This window comes from Phallusia mammillata, chromosome 2 (genome assembly GCF_965637545.1).
Source record: "Phallusia mammillata chromosome 2, kaPhaMamm4.hap1.1, whole genome shotgun sequence".
NCBI lineage: Eukaryota > Metazoa > Chordata > Ascidiacea > Phlebobranchia > Ascidiidae > Phallusia > Phallusia mammillata.
The window spans coordinates 8382986-8404015 of NC_137253.1; the positions used below are offsets into that span (position 1 = coordinate 8382986).

General features: G+C 35.2%; 4 protein-coding genes across 4 annotated transcripts; 2 read left to right on the plus strand and 2 right to left on the minus strand.

The window, feature by feature from the left end:
• The first annotated feature begins 511 nt into the window (after positions 1 to 511).
• Positions 512 to 4247, plus strand: LOC145214190 (coiled-coil domain-containing protein 93-like). The gene is made up of 4 exons (XM_080082680.1): positions 512 to 695; positions 1083 to 2671; positions 2914 to 3120; positions 3646 to 4247. The coding sequence occupies exons 2-4, from the start codon at positions 1106 to 1108 to the stop codon at positions 3802 to 3804; spliced, it is 1932 nt and encodes a 643-aa protein (XP_079938806.1). The 5' UTR covers positions 512 to 695; positions 1083 to 1105; the 3' UTR covers positions 3805 to 4247.
• Positions 4248 to 4609: 362 nt separating this feature from the next.
• LOC145214191 (uncharacterized) lies at positions 4610 to 12302 on the minus strand. The gene is made up of 15 exons (XM_080082681.1): positions 12236 to 12302; positions 12011 to 12140; positions 11495 to 11653; positions 10982 to 11121; positions 10310 to 10401; positions 9876 to 9996; positions 9517 to 9624; positions 8677 to 9004; positions 8020 to 8170; positions 7651 to 7784; positions 6891 to 6982; positions 6463 to 6569; positions 5584 to 5673; positions 5345 to 5441; positions 4610 to 5184 (listed from the first exon to the last, which is right to left on the minus strand). Exons 1-15 carry the CDS (start codon positions 12278 to 12280, stop codon positions 5104 to 5106), a joined length of 1875 nt encoding a protein of 624 aa, XP_079938807.1. The 5' UTR covers positions 12281 to 12302; the 3' UTR covers positions 4610 to 5103.
• A 162-nt stretch (positions 12303 to 12464) lies between these two features.
• LOC145214193 (centromere protein V-like) lies at positions 12465 to 13937 on the minus strand. Its single transcript, XM_080082683.1, has 3 exons — positions 13590 to 13937; positions 13275 to 13459; positions 12465 to 12840 (listed from the first exon to the last, which is right to left on the minus strand). Exons 1-3 carry the CDS (start codon positions 13697 to 13699, stop codon positions 12707 to 12709), a joined length of 429 nt encoding a protein of 142 aa, XP_079938809.1. The 5' UTR covers positions 13700 to 13937; the 3' UTR covers positions 12465 to 12706.
• A 188-nt stretch (positions 13938 to 14125) lies between these two features.
• Positions 14126 to 20919, plus strand: LOC145214192 (tectonic-like complex member MKS1). Its single transcript, XM_080082682.1, has 12 exons — positions 14126 to 14374; positions 14659 to 14827; positions 15149 to 15232; positions 15460 to 15656; positions 16195 to 16323; positions 16650 to 16754; positions 17204 to 17312; positions 17397 to 17577; positions 18015 to 18137; positions 18651 to 18904; positions 19471 to 19660; positions 20368 to 20919. The coding sequence occupies exons 1-12, from the start codon at positions 14298 to 14300 to the stop codon at positions 20526 to 20528; spliced, it is 1779 nt and encodes a 592-aa protein (XP_079938808.1). The 5' UTR covers positions 14126 to 14297; the 3' UTR covers positions 20529 to 20919.
• Positions 20920 to 21030: the final 111 nt, after the last annotated feature.

Here is a 21030-nt window from a genome sequence, read left to right on the forward strand (position 1 = left end):
GCAGCAGGATGAACTTTAGTAATACTAGGTCTTTCAGGAGACAAATTCATACTAAAAAAAACGTAATTGCAATTTAATAACTGCACTTAAGTATTCTGTTTATTGCCATATCTATACAGTAGTGGACTTGACACATTTTATTTAAAGTTCTACTTAAGGTAAGCAAGAAAAATAAAACCTATCTAGAACAATGTGTTGGTAAATTTAATAAATACATCATATACAACCAGTATTCCACAATAATACGTTGCCTTAGTGGTAGAAATCGTTAAGGTTTAGCTATCTAAACATAAAAACGTAGCATTTGTTGCCTAATGCACTCTACTCTTTCCATTCCTTTATGTTCACATTCGGGCATTGCTGCAAAAATTCTTCCACCGGTGCATGACTACAATTCCTCGAGCACCAGGGCCTTTATGACGTCATAATCCGCCAACAAAAGAAACAGAATGGGTTGATTATTCTTTTTCAACATTACTAGCCTACACCTCAAGCAAACAAAAGTATTTAGCTTTCTACCATGGTTTGCTTATTGGGAAATCGGAGGTGTTTTGGCAAAAATTTGTCGTAACTTACTGTTTTCAAATTAGGGAATCGAAAAAAGCGATGCTGCGGATGACGTTGAAGACATTGCGAAATAACTTCTTTGCAAAAGTTGCGAGAGAAACGCGATTTGATTCGCTGCCAAACGCCAGGTTTGCATTTAGGCCGTAAGGTAGAATACGGCCATGTCTGTCTGCAGGAAGGCATTTTGAATTTAATGACTTATAATGACATTTTTTAAAAGAAGTAATCTTTTGGATTACGTGGCTTAGACACGCCAACTGCTAAAACACATAGTTTAGTTTTACACCTTTCTACTACCACTAGGAGTTTAATTACATGTCGAATTGTTTGAAATTTGAATCTTTTCCATAATTGGGGGTTAATGTTAAAAATAAGTACAAATACTTGGTGAAAAAAACTTCTTGCAACGGTATTGGAATGTAAAAGTAATGCTTCTGTGTCAATCTTCTTCTAAAATAAGACAACTTTGTCACATGTTAAACAGAAAAGCTGACTTTTGTCTTTCTAAATTTTAGATTGACTTCAACATTGTGACACAATGAGTTCGAAGGTGTTTGGTAAAGCCAGAGCAAGTTCAAAGGTCGGTGTTGAGCTTGATCAGGAAGGAAAAGCTGTGACCGTGGAAACAAGGGAAGATGAAGAGCAACAGGTCAAGTTCAAAGAGATCATTGACTTATTGGTGGCAGCAGGTTACTTTAGGGCAAGAATCAAAGGATTATCACCTTTTGATAAAGTAGTTGGTGGGATGACATGGTGTATTAGTAACTGTAGTTTCGATATCGATGTCAATTTGCTGTTTCAAGAAAACTCTACTATCGGACAGAAAATATCATTGACTGAAAAAATAGTGAGTGTGCTTCCAAAAATGAAGTGTCCACATCCAATTGAGCCCCATCAAATTCAGGGACTTGATTTTAAGAGCATTTTTCTTGTCATACAATGGCTGGTTAAAAAGGTGATTGAAACAAGGGAAGAGATGGGAGATCATATACGGGAGTTCAGTATTTCACAATTCAATAAACATCACAAAATGCCTCAGGACATACAACTAGAAGCAAGAAAGAACACCATTCGAGATGCAGTGGACACTTTGCATGATTTTTATCGACCAGTGCGTAAGTACAAGCATTCAGACAAAGCTGCCCTGTCCACTGAAGAAGCTAAAGTTTCATCAACCTTACTGGAGTATGGTCGTAAGCTTAATGTACAAAAAAGAAAGTCAAAGGAGCAAGAAGACAAAATGGTGCCCGCATCGCAAAAGGTCACGGTCAAGGAAGAGCTGGATGCCACTTTTTCCAAGATTTCAGTCAAAAACGACCAGGGTGAAACGGTCGATGATGAGGAGGAAGCTATTCGCATCGCTCAGGAAAAAACTCTTCAAGCTGTGATGGGAGGAATGTCAGCCATGAGTGGTCGTGAAATCGAAGGCAAACTTGCTTCAAAAGTGATTGGATCCATAGTAGAAATGCAGTCCCACGAGATCAAGGAAATAAGTACTATTTATGCACAAAAGAAGGCTGAAATCGAGGCAGCCGTGGTCAACAAACCAAAAACTGCAGAACAGATTCACTTGGAAACCGTTGAAAAGTTGAAAGTCAAAATGGATGATGCCCAAGAGAAAGCTGATGAAATCATAACTGAAGCCAAGAAAATAAAACAGGAAAATGATGAAGTTGTGTCTGAGCTGGAAGAAGCCAGAAAACGTAAGAGTGAGTTTGATGAAAAAATGAAGGAGCTTGATGAAATTGAGCAAAATGCGGATAAAGGTATTTTACAAAAGCTCAGAAGTCTGGTTGCAATGAACGAAAATCTGAAACAGCAAGAAGCGCAGTTCAAACAGCAGTGCAAAGAAGAAGCAAGCCAATTACAAAACCAAATTGATGAGCTGACTGTACAAATTAACACTGTAACATCTGTGGAAAAAGAAAATCTCACAGTGGTTGAAAAGCAGTGCATCGAAGATTCTGAGAAGTTGGACAAAATTCGTTTTCTGCTGGCTGCCAAAAACAGAAGTGTAGCATCACTTGCGAGAAAGATCGACGAAGTCCCAACAAGAGCAGAGCTGACACAATACCAACGACGATTTGTAGAGCTGTATAACCAGGTATGCTGCCCGCTACTGGCAAAAATACTGATTTTTTGCAATAGTTTGATTAGTGCTCTGTCAGTGTTTACAAAATAACGTAAGTAATTTGGTTTAAATCGAAGCTTCCTAACAAAGTACTTTTCTGCTGACAGTGTCACTTTCAATACCTGAAAAAAATAATGTGTCATCAAATTGGGGTGTTCTCATTAATTATAGTAGGCACAAAATGTACAAAAAATTCAGGTGAAAATGTTTTGTAGATTGCATCCAAACACAAGGAGACCAAGCAGTTTTACACAATGTACAATACGTTGGACGACACCAGGCGCTATGTGGAAAAAGAAGTGGATTTGCTGGATTCAATTTATGACAATTTTCAAACTGCAAAAATATCAGCAGCCAATATGGCTCAGTATTTAAAGCACTTTGAGAAAATTGTGGAAGGAATTAAAAGCAACAAACTGAAGGTATGATACATAACAATGAACATTTTTTATGGTCACTTTGCTAATAAAGTATAAAGCATACAGTTTAAAATTTAAACTTTAAATCAAATGTCTGCTATATCACTTGACTTCAAAAACAAAATACGGCATACTCAACACAAAAAGTGCATTTCTACATGTTTATGTGATTGTCTATTACCAGGGTTGCCATCGATATGGACCCCAAAGTAAGGACAAGCGAAAAATATATTTTTTACACAGAACGAAAAAAACGTTTTCAAACAAATCACTGCATTTAGTTGAGCATGCCAGAACAATCGGTTCCAGCAACACCTTGTTATGGAAAATAAATCTGGCACTAAATAACAGCTCAACTCTACTTGACTTGTAATTGTTCAAAATAAGACAAATTAGGACTCATATTTAAAAACAAGGCAATTTCTTACAAATAAGAACAATAATCTTTTCTAAAACATTGCTTTCAAAAAAGGACAAATCTTAGAAATAAGAACAGTATTGCAATTAATCTGTAACCCTCTTTTACAGCTTGAAAAGAAGCGCCAGTTGGAGAAAATGAAGAGAGATGAATTGACTGAAGAATATCTTGCACTGGTTGAAAAACATCGGCTTTATGTTAAAACCATCAGAGATTTCCAAGAGGAATGCAGAAAGAATGAAATTCTTGCAAGCAAAATAACTGAGTAGTGCCAAATCAAATGTTTATGTAAACTCAATAAGTCCAAAATCATTTTTTTACAATTTATCTGTATCGCAATATAAAATATATGTTATTTTTTGCAACAAATATCCAAGCTGTCATGTTTTTTAATTCACATAGACAGTAATTTTGGGAAACCGCTGGAGAAATTTGAACAGTCCCCCAAAACACCTTAAAAAAAACACTGCACATAGACATTTTGTAACTTGAATGTTACGGTCTAAACAAATTATTTGCACCACTGCAAACATTTTTGCTTCATTCATCAAGAGGTGTGAAAAAATAAAATTCAAAGATATTAATTATCGTTGTGGCAAAACCCCAGTATTTTTAGATGCATATTTGAGTTTTCATTACAATGTTGAGTTTTGTTGTTTTGCTATGATTTTCGCAAATGTGCAATAATCTCTTATTACATGACATGTCATTACTAGGGCAAGTTTTTGTTGCACTAAAAACGTGAGAAAGTTGCACTTAATTTCAACAAAAGTTGCATTTATGCACAAGTTGCACTTATGCATACTTCTTGGAGTTAAAATGACTAGTGGGCCGCAGGTTGGACTATCCCTGCCTTAGACTGTCATCTTAACAGATATCAAGGTTATCGCTTCTAACTTGCAAAATAACGAATGCACTTTTGTGTGAAACTTTATGCTTGCAAGCCAACTGTTGCGTCATAGATAACATTGAGATGCAGCTAATCCATCACATAGCTCTTTGTTATGCAAATCAAAGAGAATAGAACATGCCATTACCTTATGTGAATCCTGCTATGTAGAGAAATTGTAAACATTCAGGCATAAGAAAGTATATGTCAGTTAGGGACATAGGACAGTAGCAATGATTTGCAAATAAAAAAAATGCTTTATTTGCTAATATCAATCAATAGATTTTTTGGACCAGTGGTTTTCAACGTTTTTAATTCTCACATTGGGCAAAGGGTCTAAGCTTGTTGGTTAGTTAAGCAATCATACATTATTAAATGTTAAATTGCCCATGCAGAGCATTGAAAACTTTTCTGTATAGTGATGTAATTAACATTTGTTTTTGTCAATATGATCACAATGTAACACAAAATAACTTTAAATCAAATGGTTTTTACTTTTTTATTGTTTTCAGATGTTTTTAGTTGTTATTGCAGATAAACATTTACATTTTAAGACTCTTGCAACCAACAGCAAAAACTCCTACACTCACGAGGGTCACGACCCACAGGTTGAAAACCACTGGTCTAAACAAATACACACGAATATTATTAAAGAGTTTCTGGTAATAGTGAATAATAGCTAGTCAATGACAAACATTCCATCAACAACTTTAAGGTCCGAGGAATAACTTCTATTGCTTTGCGGTTTCTTCTTTTTTTCCTGCAAACAAAACTCTTTTTTGTCCAAAAAAATTTTTTTTCTGCTTGTCAAATAAAGTATATTGTTCAAGGCGAAAAGTATTACAGCAGTTAGAAATAATTGTTTTCAAAGATTTAATTGTTAGCAGTTTTAGAAAATTTTCAATATTTATGAAGCTTACTTTTGTGTCACTTTTCACATAGTAAAGACCAACTTTTGTTAATTTACTGTTCACTTTTTCTGCGCAATCATCACTGTGCTGTTGAATGTCCTCAGTCCTATTTGAAAAAATAATAATAATCTTTTTTATTTAAATCAGTGATTTCATAGCATTCTTGAGTTACAGAGGTGAAGACATGAGAAACAAACAAATAACAAAAATACATCATGCAACAAAGCCCTCTGATTCAGACTTCTTACTTGTACTTTTGGCCACATGATGGACATTTGACAAGTTTACATCCTTCAAATGCAGATCTATTGAGCCTTTTCTGATATGGTTTAGGTTCTCTGAAATAAAAACTTGTCAGTCAATAAATAAAAAATTAAACTAATAAACAACATCGTATATATATTATTTCTATTTCAAATGCTTTAAAGTTATGATTGTACACCTAAAGGCTTGTATATGGTAAATGCATTGTACAGAGACATTTTAACAATTCAAGTACAAACTGTCAAATCTGCCCAAAGTATAAACCATTTTAAAAATGAGTGTTCAAAGTGTTAATAGGTTCGTACAAGCATTAGTATGTACAAGCACTTAGGCAATCCTAATTTAAATGTAATATATTTGATAGTGATGGGACAATACCAGGTTTTAAAGCGAGTACCAATACAGAGTACGAGTACCACATGTATATACCTTCGATACCGAGTACGATTACCAAGTACTTAGGTGTAGTGTTGTGATTAGTTGTACAGCACCGGCTAATTTATCTGCCATGGTCGGGGTACAGGCATGCACACACACATGCCGAAAAATGTAATCTCCATGTGATAGCGAAAAAGATATATGTAAACTGGCTGAAGCTTTTCCAATTTTGTGCTGTCCGAAGCAAATATTGGCATAAAGTTACCCGTATTCTTATGGTGCAAATCGGCCTTCGGTACTCGCACGTTGGTATCGAAAACTGAGACAAAATATTTCGATACCGAGTATGAGTATCGATACCACTGAAATCGTTCGATACCATCGCCACCGAGTACCGGGTACTCGGCCCATCACTAATATTCGAGTACAGCAATTCACAAGTTACTAAAATTTATTTATTTGTTGCAAAAAAATGTACCACCTACTTGCTGAACTGAATCCAATTAAGCTGCTGTTCAGGTGTGAGACAAGAATTTTCTGAGCAATCCACAACTGAGTCTGGTTGCATTGTTGAAAAGCTATGAAGGTTCGTCTTAAAGACAATTTTAATAGTTCTTCAATGTTTGCAAAGTCAGGCTTGTCCTACTGACGGTTAAAAATCCAAACAAAACAGCATATTATTTAACAGCCAGCAGGCCCAAACCGGTCCAATAATGTATTGCCCAAAATACTATTTTACCACAGGCTTATTAGTTGATTTCAATTCAATTTTTGTTTCAAAGATCAATTTTTCTGTGACCCAACAATAGGGATAGAATAGCTGATTTTTACCGACAGCAGTTGAATGGAGGCATATACCTATTTGGCCAACAGTTATAAAAGTTGAACACCCTGCTTTAGTTAATGCTCTTACCGTGGAGTGTTGTTGGTAATTCGATGTTTCTTCATAAACATCCTCTCCACAAACTGCAGCATGGGACTCAATGACTGAACCATCAAACATCTCTAGAGTAAAAGAATGGATTTCAGAAAATCCTGCAAGCTTTTTGTAAATGATCAGTTACTATCATAGTACAGCCGGCCTATTAATGGTGTTATACTGAACCAGCCAGTCACCAAGCATTGCCATATATAGAAAGCCATAGGCTACAAAAAAATGGTGACAGTCAAACCCACGACAGGAGTCTTGCCAGAACTTGCGCTCTACCAACTGTGCTACACAAGCTCAGTGGTAAATCTGAATCACAAGCACTGTTGCCTGCCTTGCATGCCAGGGCTTATCCCAGTATTGAATTTAAGTTTTATCTGACAGTTTGGTTACTAATTTTAGGAATACTTAAACTTTTCAGTATTTTGTTTAAAGGCATTTCATGATTATGAAATCGTTTCTGGGAACAACAAATATTTTTTGGCATTACAGTAGAAATCACACGATGAAACAAAAAAATAAGTGTTTTAAAATTGACAGCTATTCCATTTCCAGCCTTCTGTCAGGAAAGAATTGAATACACTATTGCAATGCTCTAGCTACAAACATCATTAAAATTCTCAAAAAAGTTTCTTTTGATTTAAAACAGAAAAAAGCATCACCTGTTAATAATATTTTCTTTACACATAGGGAGTGACAGACAGTACAGTGTAAACAACAGTACTTTAAATTGTAATTAACTTACTTCCACACAAAGGACATTGAACCTGATGTACTTTGCTGGTTGACGCCACATTCGGTCTGAATATTTTGTTCGGCGATTCACCATATTGGCTTGCAGAAGGTCTAACAGAACTTTCTGGAAGATTACCTCCAGACCTAGAAAACATTAAGTTTGTGTGTTGTATATATTTCAAAAGTAACAGGTCAATAAAGTGGGAAAAAAGAAAATAATATGTGCTGCTTTTTATTCAGTGAACTTTTACAAGTTTTTTGCAACTGAATAAAACAAGTACAGAAATAATAAAAGGCTTTAAACTTAATTAACCAAACAAAATATGAAAATCAACAAAATAATAATCAAATTAGTATTTTGCAAGATGAACAATCTTACATTTCTGATGACTTTCTTTTTGTGGGTATTCTGTTGTGCTGTTGATGTGAATGTATATGATGAACATTTTCTGCAGTAACATTGCGAAAGTGTTGCCGACCTTCTCTGTTCAGTTTCACATTATTTCTCAACTCAAATTGTTTGCGGAGATCTAAATGGCATCGAACAGATTTAAACGTATTTCAATTACAGTTCACGTTGAACTGAAATATTTATCAAACAAACAAATGCTGTATTAGTGAGTTGCTAATTTGAAATTGAAACTTGCATAGAAATCCTTGGTGACCGGCTTGATTCAAGTAGAGCGCCTTTAATGTGCCTGGTGTACTATAATTTCCATTAGGTTAGTCAAAAAATCTGTTTGGACTAAGCTGACTGGTGATCAACAAGGCACTACTACAAATCTGACATTTGCATACGAAACATCCAGGATTTCCTATTTGACTTTCGACAAGCTGGCCGTCGAGACCAATAAGCCCTGCTAATCCAAGAATAGTTTTTGTCATGGGTTTGAATCCTATCTCAAAATATATGTTTTTTCCACCTATGCCTTCCTGAAATAGCTTGGGAGACTGAGTTAATTTGGTACAATACCTTAAACAGGCCTGGCGTTCAACAAATTGTGTGGGCATATAACGAAGACAAACATTTACTTACCTTTTATTTTAATGTTAGCCAAGTCAAGTTCATCCTCATTAAGTGAATTGAAAAAGTCATTAATTGCCTTTATAAGTTTTTTAGTCTGTTGTTCCGTATATTTAGGTTCCGTGCTTGTATGTGATTCATCTATAATGCAATCACTATCTTCTTGTCTTGAATTGTCCCTTGTATCGACATTCATATTTTCTTGGGATCTGATTGGTAGAGGTTTCATAGAAGGATTCGCCGATTGGTTTTTGTTGTGAGAACTTTTGGGACTGTGTCCTGGGTATACATTTGACACTTTTGGTCTTTGCAGATCTGCTTTTGCTGTTGTTTTTGGTGACTACAAAAGAAATAAAATATTATGCATATTTCTTCTCATTTTTGGTTGGTGAAACAATTTAAACAGGTAATATTTACTATTTAAACAGGTATCAGGTAATGATCAGGTTGTGTGGCCCGCAGAGACGCTTTGATTTCAAATGTACTTGCAAATGAGTCCAACTATTATATATTTTTAAGTCGATTAATGCACTTGGGTGCTATATTTCTGCGACCTGGCAATATGTGGCTAGAATCAAATGTGAATTTTAATTGCAGTTGTTAACTCAAAAAAGACATATTTGATATGCAACAAAGTAAAATCACCTTGTGTTATATAAAGGTGTGGCCAGCAATCTAATCATGGTAATGATTATTTGGCCCCACAGTAACAAAGGTTGCACACCCCTGCCCTAAATCGTGAATAAGTTGTAAGCGTAGCTACCACAAAAGCATTCAGAACTGAATATTGCCATCCAATGCTTTATCTGATAAAAAGTCAATTCTAAATTGAAGGATATAATTTCAACCTACATTCATGCTCTTCGTTCCTTGAAATAATCTTCTTGGTTTGTTTAGTTTCTGATCATTTGCATTTTGCAAGTTTTTGATGCCATTGAGTTTAGGGTTTCCATTTGAAGGCTGACATTAAAATAATAATACAATCTTGAAATTATAACCTTTTGTCAGTTTTACCACTTGTATTAAATAAAGTATTTCTTAACCATGTTTATGTTAACAGGAAAAAAAACATTTAAATCTTTTATAGTTCCGTTCATTTTAAGCCTTGTTTGATCAACATGGATAAATTTCTTTTTGCATGGTAAAATCAAGTATTAAATAATTTCTTTGTTAAAGTTCAAAAGATAAATTTCAAACAAATCATGACACACCTGAGGATTTGGTGTCATGGATTTTGAAGCCATCAACATTTTTGCATTTCTTCCAAATGGGTTTTCAGGGTCAGACAGTCGATTAAATTTTCCAGTTGTGTTTACCAAGCGATCATCACCACTACATAGAAACAACATATTATGTATTTTAGACTGTATCACCTGAAAGTTTAAGACATGTAGGGTTGGTTTTTAATATTGATCATACAAATTTCCTTAAAAAAAAGAAAAATCATGAAGAAAACTGTTTTAATTTTGAATACAAAAAGGTTTTGACACAAATTGTGGCCTTATGTTGGCATTGTTTGAGTTATTACTATAAAAACACAAATAAGAGAGGATTTAGACCTGAAACATCAAACAGCCAAGGCAGGCATAGAGATTATGACAAACTAAATCACTACAAAAATTGATGAAGCTCTGAGATAGTTCACCTGCTTTTTATCCGATTCATCATCTTGAAAAAAGGTGATTCAGTTTTTGGTGAAGTGGGCGAAAGTACTTCTGTTTCAGCTTGTTTTAAAGTCTGCAACAGACAAATATGATATCTGTAGCATCACACACTTTAACATGTTACTTGTTTCCAATCAAGAACATAGAAAATTTAAGATATTTGAAACTGAGCCAACATCACTTTGGTTCACAAGCTTTATGCGGTTTATGCCCAGTTGTGGCATTGAAAAAATTGGTGAGGCATGGATTTTTCGTCTGTTACTCCCAACAAACTGGACTCATACGATCAAACACTTGTTACCAGTTGCACAGGTTCGACCTTGTGGGCCAAAACACTGCAAACTGTCTGCGGCTTGAACATAAAAAATCTCACTCAATTCTAACCACTACACCAGGGGTCGGCAACCTTTCAGACGACGCATGCCAATTTACTTGTTATTTCCATGTGTTAATGACCTTGTGTGCCAACGTTTTTCTAAAAAATAGTGGTTCATGTCAGCAGATATCAACAAATAAAGAGAAAGCAGAGTGTTTCGTGCATATACGACTGAATTGTAAGACAATGACATAGTAAAAACTATAAACAAGCAGTGTAACACCAAACTTGGCACGCATGCCAGGGGTTGCCGACCCCTGCACTACATCAAGCTTGCCTCTTTTGCAGTTGAACGGTTTTGTTGGGTTCCAAATCTTACAAACTCCAATCCAATTTGTTTGCACCTTGCATATGGTTGAAGAAGGACCAATTTTACTCTATCCCATTTCTTCTCTCCGACTTCCTTGATCATATGTTCTGAATAAATGTGAACATTATTTTTGGTTCAATGGTCCTTTGGTCAAGCTATTTATTGATACAAATTGCCTCCAATTCACTTTGATTTTCAAGCAAAGAAAGTAAAATGGCATTGCTTTCACTTAGCCTTAATCAAATACTAACTTGGCCTAAAAGGTTTTACAAAAATATAGTACATAATGAATGCATGGAGAACAAAAAACAAACTAATGCCATTGGAAATGCATTGCATCAGCTAACCAACCAATATGGATGTGTCATACATACCTATGGTATTTACTTTGTTTTTTGTTCTCCATGCATTCTTTATATATATATACCGTATTTTTGTGAAACCTTTTAGGCCAAGTTAGTATTTGTTTGACATACATACCATTAAAATTTAACATCTTGCATCCAGATTTGTTGTTTCCCGCTTTAGCGTCTGATGCACTTTGCAACGTTACCGCTGGAATTAATTGGGCATAATCCTTCGATGGAGACCAAACTGATGAACCGACATAAAATTCCAAAGATGCAACATTGAAGTAACCTACAAACCAAAAATTCCTGTTCAAATTCCACAGTTCGAAAAAATTGCTGCGCATTTGTGTGTTAAGATATAGATATATAACTGGATCAGACCTGAAGCGTCGATGCAGACCAGCGATCACGGCACACTCATTTTTAAATCATAACACGCCAGACCTATTGGATCGTTATAATGAATCAGCCGGTCACCTTGGCAGCTGATTTTGTATACGGACTTCAATAGGCCTGGTGTGCTATGATTTACATATTTCTGTGATTTGTTTGTTGGTTGTATGCCCTTTATGTCTTACAGTGGTAAACAAAATTAAGATTTAGTATAATATCCAATATTTACAGCTGATACAAGATGCTCAATTACCTATATCAATGTAGCGAATTTGTACTGGTGATTGAAAACTGAATTCAATGACATTTTTTGATGCCTTATCCTTGGGACATGTCATCCATTTCTTGCCAGCTAGCAGATTGGCAGCAGGAAATGTGTCGCTCTGTTGTAAATGCACAAATAAAACGAAACTTTACACAGCTAACACTGGAATATAGTTGTAAACAATTACACATTTATGCAGAAAAAAAAACTTACTTCAGACGAAATTTTTGTGATGTCCTTGATAGTAATTGGTGCCATTTTCAAGGGCAAGTTTTACACTGTTTTTAAGACATTCAGTATACTATAACTTTTTTCTTAATTAGCAAAATACATGATTAGTGCAGCAACACCAATATGGGGATAAAATTAGACAAAAAAATACGAGAAGTCAAATATAATGCAACAATGTTCAAAGCTGTAAAGTCATTTAAAAGGCATGATATCACCACTAAAAATATAAAGTCAACAGGTTACTATCCCAGTAAGCATAAGTATACCATATACAGTAACACGATCTATGAAATTATATGAACACTTTCTAATCGGTCTAAACAGAAGTTCATTACACAGGAAAGACATGCAATTTTAAACAAATTTAACATTTTATTGCAGAAAGTAATAAAGATGGAGAGGATTAAAAAGTACAATAGTACATGCAATTTTCATTCTACAACATAATGCATATTATTTTGATCTGGACTGAATTGAAACTGGTTTTGTAAGCTGTTGATTCATTGAAGTTTCCCAATGAGTCCCATCAAACTTCTCAAACTCTATGCTTTCAACAGTACTTTGGTCCAAACATCGGGGATTTATACCTAAATTTCAATATGTAAGTATATATATATGTAAAGAAAAACTGAGTGTTAATTCCTACAATGTTTGATGCGTAATGTCTTCAAGATAATATTACTTAGCTGACACATTGAGTACACATCAGGAGTGGTGTTGCAGCTGTTGCAGAAGGGTTTTGTGTAGTTTAACTGTAACATACCTGTAGGCCTATTCATTTTTGATTCTTTTATTTACATTTTTATCATTTTATATCATGATTTATTTCCAGTGTAGAACTGATGATGTGAAATCGACATTCACAGTGGTTTGCAATAAGAAATACACAATTTAAGTGTTCTGAATTTGTCAGCTAAGTAATGTCAATATATGTAACTGCAATTGTCTGTCATGCACCCATGGATCAGGACAATTTCTGTATTAATACATCTTTAGTCTTCAAAATAAGACAGCAGCTTACCATATCCGTCTGGGTTTGATCTGGGAATGTAGAAGCTTTGCACACCACATATTTTGCAAAACATATGTTTCGCTTTGTGTGTATTGAAAGTGTAGGTTGTTAACTGTTCCGCACCCTCTAAAAGTTTAAATCTTGATGATGGCACAACAAAATGGACATTGCTCTTCATATTGCAGATGCTACAACTGCAAAAATATAAAAAAAAACCATTTTATCTGTTAAAAGACTTGCTTTTGTCAACAGTGAAAATGTAATGGTGTCTATATAGACACTATGTATATATAGTTAGTTAGGGACATTTAAGCATAAACTTACTTGCAATCATAAACATAAAGTTTAGCTGGAGCTACAACTTCAAACTTCACAGCAGAACAATGACAACCACCGGTGTGGGTAACAAAGCTGTCCTTTGTATTAGAAGCCATCGTTTTTATCTAGACTGCACAAAAAACGTAAAAAATTCGTTCTTCACACCACAAGCAAAAAGGAAAAAAAAGTTTCATCATTTTCGCACAACTAAGAACATGTGAGCGACAAATAACACAACTTTGTCGCTTAGTAGTTTGCACATCAAATGAATTCACGCAATAAAGCATTAAAAAAAAAATAAACAATGAAATGAACATTAGGAAAAAGCAACAGCAGCCGCACTTCGCGCCAGTTTGGGGATTTCCCCGTCATATATGTTTCGAATTGTCCGAAATTGTAACCAACAAAATGATTTGACATTTAAAAAACAATCAACTTAAAACGTTAATTAGTTCGAAAGACCCAATCTATATTTTTACCATTATCAACTTCAGTACGGTACTTTAAATTACATTTCTTTGACAGATAAAGATATTATGCACCAATCGTTGTAAATAGTTGCTACGGTTAAAAATCAAACTTTTTGCTCAATGTTTTGGATTTGGAATCATACAAATACAAACTAATATTTCTTACATTTTAAACATCAGTTATTTGCGTTGTCAGTCGCAAGGAGGCGGCTTATAAGACAGAGAAGAAAATCCAGCAATAACGATGGAAAAATTGTATGAAAAGGACTTTGGCGGCGCAAATTACAGATCAAGGGATCCGATCAAAAACTTCAGAATAAAGTAAGTATCTTGCATTGTTGTATATTTGCTAGGTCAACTAAAGAAATACATCATATATCCACACTTTGTAAGCCAATTCCATAAATTTGTTTAGTACTGAACCATAGAGTAACAATTATAATTTATAAAGGTGAAATTAGGATTAAAAACACTTATTTTAGGTTAAGATAAAAATACCCTTATTTATACATTTTCTAGGTTTATGACTTAGTTGATCAGGATTTGAGCAGTTTGTTGTGTGCAAAATATGGTTTTATTACCCAATTTTCCTTGTGTTTTTAAAGGGTAAAGCTTCAGAGATTAAGTGCATCCACAATTGGGTTTGTTTCGTCACAAACAGACACACAAGATGGTGAACCAGCAGCCGTGGTGTCATCAACCAACCAGTTCGGACAAACCATTCTTGACGATGAAGAACTGGTTGTGCAATGGCAACAGAAATACTTTTCATTAGTAAGTGTTTGCAATTTTCATGGGTTCTTATCCTATTTTGGTCGTTTGTGTTTCCTTGAGCAAGAAACTTGAGTGTCATTGCTTCAACCTAAATTGAGGTCAACAGCTGCCTAAGATAAAAAAATTAAACTGATTTAACAAAATTAAAACAGGCAGCATAACAGTGGACTCATTGTGAGCATAATGCACAAGGATAAAAATAAAACTAACAATTATTTTAAACTTATATGTTTAGGGCATATAAATTCGGCAAATAAATAATCATAAAGTTTTACTTTTATAATATGCTTTGTATTATTCTAAACTTAAGTTGTTCCTCAGAGAGAGATGGAGTTTTATGGGTTTGAGCCGAACTGCACTTCAGTATTGGATTACAAATATCATGCAGACAGTGACAGGATTAAGGTATGTTCTTAGTGGTAAATCAGAGTTGGCAAAACTTAGTGCTGGTACCAAAACCAACTGTTTGTAGCAATACTGTTGCTCTTTATAAATGTTGTGAATTAAGTTGATTTTTTCCTGTAAAACAAACCTGCACAATTTTGAAATGTTATAAAGCATGACAAAGAAAGCACAATTTATACATAGATAGTATTTTCGATGCAGTTTTTTGTAGTTGTGTTTATTGGCAGAAATCTGGAGGTCGCCTGAACAACAGACTTTTCACTTACCTTGACAAAGATCGATTTTATGCTCTCGAGGATGCTTTTGTTCCCATGACAACTTCACCTGAGGAAATCGGCCCCACAGAATTGGCCAATCAGGTTACAGAAGTCAGAAGAAGAAAAGCAACAGCTTCATCAACTGTACCATCTTGGAAACTTCAGAAGTATGTTAGATTTTGTTTCCGATCTAATGACATGTGTTTTTGATATCTCGTAGAGTTTGAAAAAATCATAATTATCGATTACTAAAAAGTTAGTTACCAATAGCTAAAAAGTTTTTAAGTTTCTTTCATTCTTTATGTCTTAGTATATATGTATATATCTTTTGCTACAGCTAAAAGCAGAACAGTATGGTTTTGCTATAATTTTTTTTTGAGTTTTTTTAAAGGACATGAAAACGCTTTTGCAACAATTTTGGTTTTCTGAGCAGTATAACATGCTGTATTTAATACGACCTTTTTTATGGAACATGTAGGCAGTGTTTTTTTAAGGTGTTTTGCAAATTTCTCCAGCGGTTTCCCAAAATTTGCCAGTAGCCTAATAAATAATTCATTTAAGCAAATATGGCTATTTTTTGGTATTTAAATGAAACACTTGCGGTCTCTTAAAACTACTTAGCGGTCACCCAAACCAAACCTTAAAAAAAAACCTGCATGTAGGTGTAATTTTTATCTTTTTTTGCTCACATACTTTTATGTACAGAAATCCAACAGTGTCTGGAATGAAATTAATTGAGGAGAAACCAACGAAAGAGTTTCAGGAAAACCACCACGTCACAACTACTCCAGTACATAGCATGGTAATCATGGCTGATCTCAGCCCAGAAGGCCAGTAAGTTGAAAATGCACACCACTGTTTTTGTACAACAAATCAAACTGTTCCTAAGGTGACATTTATTTGTCATCATTTGAAATGGATATTTACACATTTCAAAAAATTGAGGTCTTATTAGTATGTCTAGAAGTTATATTCTTCCTTGGTGGAGTTTTTGAATTGTTTTTAGGTTAAATTGCGGCAACAATTAGTTTTAGGTTAAATTGTGGCAGCAACTGTTTTGTTTTCTTGAGAACATTTGCTAGAGATTTAAACACAGATTTAAAACCAGTCGCCTAAGACATGAGTTACATAAACAATTGCAAGACATACTGTTTGTACAGATTGGGCAGCATTGAATTTGAACGACGAATTTGTACTGTGCAATATAATGACAATGGAGTTATTCGAGTCAGTCCAGACTTTACACGATCCAAGCCCCCGTACAGGTTTGTGGTTAACTATGGTAATGTTATTTAGTTAACCCACAAAAACCTAATAACCAAGCATTGAGACAATAAATTCATCGTTTTTTGCTCAAACAGTTATTAATTAGGTGCTCTTGGGCAAAACCTGTGCCATCCCAAAATTATTTGAAGGTGTATTGAAAAAAAATTGTTTCTTAAGAAATCTTTTTTCATGTAGTTGACTTTCAGGAGTTTGTCGCAATCACAAGGGTAAAGCTAAAGATCTAGATAACGCTTCATAACATGGTGTAGCTGCATTGCATTTGGTCATGGTCACTATGTCACTATGCAGCTATTTCTAACTTGGTGATTGTTTAGTGCAATTGGGTAACTTTGTGTTTTCTCACCAAGCTAAACAAACTCAATTCAATTAGTTTGATTTTGTTCAAGTTTGCATACTGTGAGCATATTGTATGTTTGTTGTTTTTCAGGATTGAGGAAGGCTGTCTTGGTCGTGATGTTTGGGAATTTAGAATTGAACACGTTTCCAATGCTGTCAGCAAAATGGAATCAAGAAGGGAAGCAAAAATTATTTCCGATGTATGATTGAAAACTGTTTCGTTTTTGGTTCATTTCAAGAAACTTTTAAATACTAATCATTTCAAATACTTTGTTTGTATTTAGTTGTACAGAAAACATCAAAACTATTTACAAAGTTTGGTCGGGGAAGATTTTGAAGAAATTCCCGACAAAATTTTCAGACTCAATGTTTATGGGGAGATCATTTCTGCTGACTCATTCGAATACAATGACTTGCACATTGAATACTTGATTGATATACCAGAAGGATGGTCCAAGGACCCAAGTATGTGTAAATAATAATATGAGAAAACTACATTAATTTAAACCAGTGGTTCTCAAAATTAATAATTATGCAGGGCATTAAAGAACTAAAAATTCCTTCTGTGGCACAGTTAAACATAACAGAAGTTGTTTAAAGAATGTTTATTTTCAACTTTCTTGCTGTGGGTAAATAAACAGAAACTAGTTAGATTGAAAACTATACTGTGCCGCTATGTTTAACGTCATTCATGGAATACCCAAGTACGGTTTTAGAACTAACATATTGTAATAAATATTCAAATAATGTGGCTGCTAGCATGCACACAAAAATGTATGTACCATGTACTAGCGGTTTTACATTGAAATAAACTCGTTTTTGAGATATTTGTCTTTTGATATCTGATCATGTCATCTTAAACTAAGTATTTACATTAAAATTGTGTTTTTGTTTACTTTCAGCTCTTCTGCTGTCAGGATGCACACAAACATGTCAGACGAATCTTGTAAACAATATTGAAAAAGCTTATTTCTCGCAACCATTTAACTTCCAATCCTTTTTTAACTTGGACAATGAAAGTGAAGGTTGGTAAAAAAAACTGTTGCGAATAATTCAGGTTTTGGTTTATTTCGCTTGGTGAAGGAATAATAGCAACTCACTGAAATAATCCCTGATAGCTGGGTAACTTGAATTATGGCTAAACACGCTGCACCCACACTGCATAACTTATGTGTCCACACAGAGCTAAAACAAACAATTTGAGATAATAGAACTCACACAAAACCTGAACCTGACCAAAGTTGGTAAAATTGCTCCACAAATGAGGCCAAGTGTAACGTCAGGCCCGAATTAATCCCTCGACCTGAAAAACCTGTCTTACAACTATGAACAAGAAGATTTGCTTCTGTTAGTTAAAAACTCGTTAGGTAGTATATTACCTTGTACTGTTAGGAGTGAATGCCTAAAAATACCGTTTTAATTTGAATCCTCGATTTAACGGTCCTAAATTGCAGTAAATGAATTAATAAGATTGTTCATATAAGGTCCCAAATTTAGCGTTCAATCAGTTACTCTGTAACATCGCATTTAAACCACAGATCACCCGATGAGCTGGCCTAACTTGTTTCTCCACGTCATATCTTCCGATTCGTGGGGGCGTCGACGCACGGAGGGCTACGGTTACGTCACAATGCCGACAAAACCGGGACTCCATGACGTAACAGTGCATTGTTGGCGACCCACGGGAAACACTGGTTTTGAACAAATCGCTGCTGAAAGAAGAAGATTTTTCATCGGTGGAGCACCAGAGTTGGAGGATATGTCGTTTACTGCTATACCGAGCACGTTTGAGGTGAATGCAATTATATGCATATGGACGTATCCGGTTAATCGCATATTCTGTTAAATGATGTAGGAATCGTAAATTCCGCTCACTTAGAAAATACGAGAAAATCGCTTACTTAATTGCATAATCCGGTTAATTACACACAACAGCTTTATAAATTAGGTATGCGATTAACCGGATTCGTATGTATTTACACTTAAAATAGGTTTAGTTGAAAGCACAAGATATGGTCTTCTATTTGAAGTGTACAATTCGTGTACAGTGTGTATGCATTAATTCTGCAAAGAATGAAACCCATATTAATTTTACTCATTTTTGTTGTTTTCTTCCCAAAGATTGACTAGGTCGTTTTGCCATCAAATGTTTAATGGATTTGGATGAAACTTACACAGATGGTAGATATAGTTGTGTAGATGTGTCATCTGCTTCGTTTGTCCTGATAACCCCAGTATTTACTACCGCTTAAATATTACGATTACTATTTCGGCATCAACCTATCGCATGTGATTTTTTTTAAATGGCAGTGTATGAAATTTCCAAACTGTACTAAAATATATGTTTTACGTGTTTAGGGGAAACGTCTTGCCAAGTATGGTGTCCGTACAGAAAGCACCGGCTCAGTGACAGTTCGTCTCAACTGCGTGCAACAGTGCCGAGCTTTCCAAGACACAACCGCAGCGATGATATCCAGGAAAAAACTTCAAACTGCCATGCAAGTCGCTAGGGGGCGCGCTAACCGGGACGCTTTCCATGGAGTGATGGGTAAGAAAACTATTAGAGTTTTAATTTGTAGATGTCTTGGCTTTACACTCTGTGTCAGTATTTTTGGGAGCCAAAATTACCTAAGTATCCAGTTGCTGGACCTAACGTAACGCCAAACAGCCCTAAAACGCCTTGTTCAAGACCAATTGTCTGTTGTCTTGGTCTTTACTGAAGCTTCAGTGTATAGGCATGTCAATCAAACTTTTGGGCTTTAACGGGCTTCTCCAAAACGATTCGGGTTCGGGTTTCGGGCTTGTGCTTTCGGGTTCGGGCTCCAAGTTCAGGCCCGTTTACAACTCTGGGCCACACAATAGATTTTGACGCAGCGTCTGTGGAAAATCGGACTATAGAAAAATATTATTTCCAATGTCATGACACATTCACCAATCGTGCCATACCCTAAACATTAATACGATTGTGTTGCTCTGCTTGCTACTGGCAGTTGCTTAAAGACATTTGAAGTCATTGCGTTTATCGTTTTTTTTTCGGACTTTCGAAGTGTTATTACCCTGATAAAGGCGACCTGAATGGACCTTGACACGTCGGTTAAAAGATTACATTTGCCAGATGAGGTTAATTTAGTCAAAGATATTCCAGGTAATATTTCTATGGAGGGAAAACAAATAGCAAGGCCAAGTTAAACTGTCTTGTTATTTGGGAGTGTGTGTTTGCAGTACAGTTACTGTTGAATTCATAAATTTTCACAGGTGCCTTTCAACGAGCAAGAAAACGAATGCAGTTAGCTCGTGAAAGCGTCCCAACACAGATTCGAGATGCTGCTCAGAAGACAGCCTCCGACAAACTGATGGGAGTTTCGACTCAGGAAAAAATAAGAAACATTCTTCGCAAAGCTGAAAAACAAGACTGACCGCTTGGAAATGCTGCTCTATTGCACGAAGGCTATAGAATGCGCACACATGTGCGGTTGTAGTTCGTCCAGGCTGAAGTTATTGCTCTGTAGGCCTAAACAATGCCTTTTGTGATGTATTGACAACAAGCGAATTTAAACACCATTTGGATCAAAAATATTCTAAAGCAAAGGCATCTTTTGTCCACAATCGGTCGTCAAAAAGCTAGTATAGTGATACAATATAATGAAATCTTTTCAGTTTTCACTTTTGGTTTTACGAATATGTTAAAATAATCACAGTCACGGTGGTTGTAGACAATCTACAAGTTGCGGTCAAAAACGGATATTTTGTAGCAAATATGATGATTATTTTTCTCCGCGCATTTTCGCAAATACATTTATTTTTCTACCTGTACGTGTCCTTGAGAATGAGTGAGCTGTCGTTTACTCATTTATTGACACTTCTATACGCAGGGCTGCCATCGACATGGACCACAAAATAAGGACAACCGAAAAAGTA

Coding starts and splice junctions, on each gene's coding strand:
- LOC145214190 (XM_080082680.1), top strand. CDS start 1,106: ATGAGTTCGAAGGTGTTTGGTAAAGCCAGAGCAAGTTCAAAGGTCGGT. Junction 2,672..2,913: donor TTGTAGAGCTGTATAACCAG/GTATGCTGCCCG, acceptor AATGTTTTGTAG/ATTGCATCCAAACACAAGGA. Junction 3,121..3,645: donor TTAAAAGCAACAAACTGAAG/GTATGATACATA, acceptor CCTCTTTTACAG/CTTGAAAAGAAGCGCCAGTT.
- LOC145214191 (XM_080082681.1), bottom strand. CDS start 12,280: ATGGCACCAATTACTATCAAGGACATCACAAAAATTTCGTCTGAA. Junction 10,402..10,981: donor ACCGTTCAACTGCAAAAGAG/GCAAGCTTGATG, acceptor TGTCTGTTGCAG/ACTTTAAAACAAGCTGAAAC. Junction 9,005..9,516: donor AAGGAACGAAGAGCATGAAT/GTAGGTTGAAAT, acceptor TTTCTTTTGTAG/TCACCAAAAACAACAGCAAA.
- LOC145214193 (XM_080082683.1), bottom strand. CDS start 13,699: ATGGCTTCTAATACAAAGGACAGCTTTGTTACCCACACCGGTGGTTGT. Junction 13,460..13,589: donor CTTTATGTTTATGATTGCAA/GTAAGTTTATGC, acceptor ATATTTTTGCAG/TTGTAGCATCTGCAATATGA. Junction 12,841..13,274: donor ATCAAACCCAGACGGATATG/GTAAGCTGCTGT, acceptor ATTGAAATTTAG/GTATAAATCCCCGATGTTTG.
- LOC145214192 (XM_080082682.1), top strand. CDS start 14,298: ATGGAAAAATTGTATGAAAAGGACTTTGGCGGCGCAAATTACAGATCA. Junction 17,313..17,396: donor AAGCAAAAATTATTTCCGAT/GTATGATTGAAA, acceptor GTTTGTATTTAG/TTGTACAGAAAACATCAAAA. Junction 18,905..19,470: donor CTATACCGAGCACGTTTGAG/GTGAATGCAATT, acceptor TTACGTGTTTAG/GGGAAACGTCTTGCCAAGTA.